The sequence below is a fragment of the Ammodytes marinus genome, assembly GCF_949987685.1.
Source record: "Ammodytes marinus genome assembly, contig: scaffold_299, whole genome shotgun sequence".
In the NCBI taxonomy this organism is placed as follows: domain Eukaryota; kingdom Metazoa; phylum Chordata; class Actinopteri; order Uranoscopiformes; family Ammodytidae; genus Ammodytes; species Ammodytes marinus.
In genome coordinates, this window is record NW_027648090.1 from 30,001 (window position 1) to 32,500 (window position 2,500).

The 2,500-nt window shown below is 45.6% G+C and overlaps 1 protein-coding gene across 1 annotated transcript in view; it reads right to left on the reverse strand.

The window, feature by feature from the left end:
• Positions 1-2,500, reverse strand: part of LOC307270628 (uncharacterized protein) — a gene marked incomplete at its 3' end in the record, with an annotated part of 12,554 nt that overhangs the window by 64 nt on the left and 9,990 nt on the right. Inside the window, exons 11-13 of the mRNA XM_080054508.1 lie at positions 2,197-2,298; positions 686-875; positions 264-343 (exon numbers count right to left, since the gene is read on the reverse strand). Of these exons, the coding sequence (XP_079910634.1) occupies positions 264-343; positions 686-875; positions 2,197-2,298 (372 nt within the window). The remainder of the gene's footprint in view (positions 1-263; positions 344-685; positions 876-2,196; positions 2,299-2,500) is intronic.

Below are 2,500 nucleotides of genomic sequence, written 5' to 3' on the forward strand. Positions count from 1 at the left end.
AATATGACATCATCAAGAAAGTTCTAGAATGCAACGCTCCCTGGGTAACCCCAACCCTTTAGAATAATAACAGAAGCTACAGTGGCCTTCAAGGACAAGAACAATTTTAAATGTTAAACAATGCATCTGATGACATTCCAACTATGACACTTTCAAGATGGCGGCACTAGGCCTTAGTCCAAGATATGCAGAAATATGGACATATATGAGACCCTTTCTAAGGGAAAAAAATATAATAAAAGCAGTTATGAGAGATTGTTTACCTTGCGCTCCATGTCTGACTTCACCATGTTGAAGTCCAGCTGAGCACGAAGGATCTTACTCTCCTCATGCTCCAGAGATCCTGACACACACACACACACACACACACACACACACACACACACACACACACACACACACACACATCATAAGGAGATATTCACTGATTTTGACAAAAAACATTCTCCATAATTGAATATCCCTTCAGAGAACAAAAAATATAGTTTTTTCAAATTAAATTAAATTAAATGGACTAACCTTCTGCCTTGTCCTTTGTGTGTGTGTGAGAAAGAGAGACAGACAGACAGACAGACAGACAGATAGAGAGACAGACAGAGAGTGTGTGTTTGTGTGTGTGAGATAGATAGACAGACAGACAGACAGACAGACAGACAGACAGACAGAAAGAGTGTGTGTGTCTTACCCTCTGCCTCTTCCAGTGCAGCCTGTAGCTCAGCCTTGTCCTGCTCCAGTTGTTTTCGTACCTTCTCCATGTCGTGGTGCGTGCGGCCCTCCTGCCCCAGCTGAGAGGTCAGGTCAGAGAGCTCCTCACTCAGGTTCTTGTTCTCGCGCTGGGTCGTCTCCAGATGGTCCAGGCACTCTTCATACGCGTTCTGCAAGGCAAGGCAAGTTCATTATTATTATTTTTAATTTTAATTTTTTTTAAAACACTACCACTTCTGTCCAAAGGGGGGCGCTAGAATTAACAAAAGCTGAAAGTTCCTCGGAGCAACTTTTAATTAAAAAAATATCGTGATTACTGACATTAAAACTAGTATTTTTTTTACAATTACAAATTATTCAGAAATGTTTATATTTATTTTTTGGCATTTTTATGCTTTTATTGATAGTGTAGAGACAGAGTTGAAATGGGGCAGAGAGGGGAGTGACATGCAGAGAACGACCGCGGGTGGGAATCGAACCCGGGTCCGCTGCTGGCCGAGGCCCATGGGGGGGGGACGCCCTACCAACTGAGCTAAGGGCCCATGGGGGGGGGACGCCCTACCAACTGAGCTAAGGGCCCATGGGGGGGGACGCCCTACCAACTGAGCTAAGGGCCCATGGGGGGGGACGCCCTACCAACTGAGCTAAGGGCCCATGGGGGGGGGACGCCCTACCAACTGAGCTAAGGGCCCATGGGGGGGGACGCCCTACCAACTGAGCTAAGGGCCCATGGGGGGGGACGCCCTACCAACTGAGCTAAGGGCCCATGGGGGGGACGCCCTACCAACTGAGCTAAGGGCCCATGGGGGGGACGCCCTACCAACTGAGCTAAGGGCCCATGGGGGGGACGCCCTACCAACTGAGCTAAGGGCCCAAGGGGGGGACGCCCTACCAACTGAGCTGAGGGGGGGGGACGCCCTACCAACTGAGCTAAGGGCGCCCCCTCAAGTTTATTTCTAAAGCACATTTCAGACACAAGGCCATTCAAGGTGCTTTACAGAAGAATAGAGAAATACAACTATGAAAAACATGAAAGAAATAAAACAATTAAAATTAAACTTACAGGTTAAAAGGGAAACAAAAACGTCTTCAGAACCAATTTAAAGGTGCAGTGTGTAATATGACATCATCAAGAAAGTTCTACAAAGTTCTAGAATGCAACGCTCCCTGGGTAACCCCAACCCTTTAGAATAATAACAGAAGCTACAGTGGCCTTCAAGGACAAGAACAATTCTAAATTTTAAACAATGCACCTGATGACATTCCAAATATGACACTTTCAAGATGGCGGCACTAGGCCTTGGTCCAAAATATGCAGAAATATGGACATATATGAGACCCTTTCTAAGGGGAAAAATAATAATTCAAAACATTTTTTTCTGCTATTATGCACTAAATTAAATGTACTTATTATAATTACTTTCTGCAAAATCTGCTAGGAAATAAAACCCAAAATTTTACACACTGCAGCTTTAATAAGAGTGTTAAAACCTTGAGCTTGAAGAGCTCCGTGCTCAGGCCTCTGGACTCCTTCTGACTGGCCTCCAGCTCACTCTGACACTCCTCAAACTTCTGCTTCCACTCTGACAGCACCTGGGGGAGGGGGGCAAGGAGGGGGGGGGGGGGCAAGGAGGGGGGGGGGGGCAAGGAGGGGGGGGCGATTAGCAGAGCAATTAATACAGCAATTAAGAAATCAATTAATTCATTAATCTGTCTTTATTCTTCTTTTCTTCTTTATTTAAATAGCTGTTCATACAAGCAAATGTAGCACACAGTGAATCATACTCACACACAC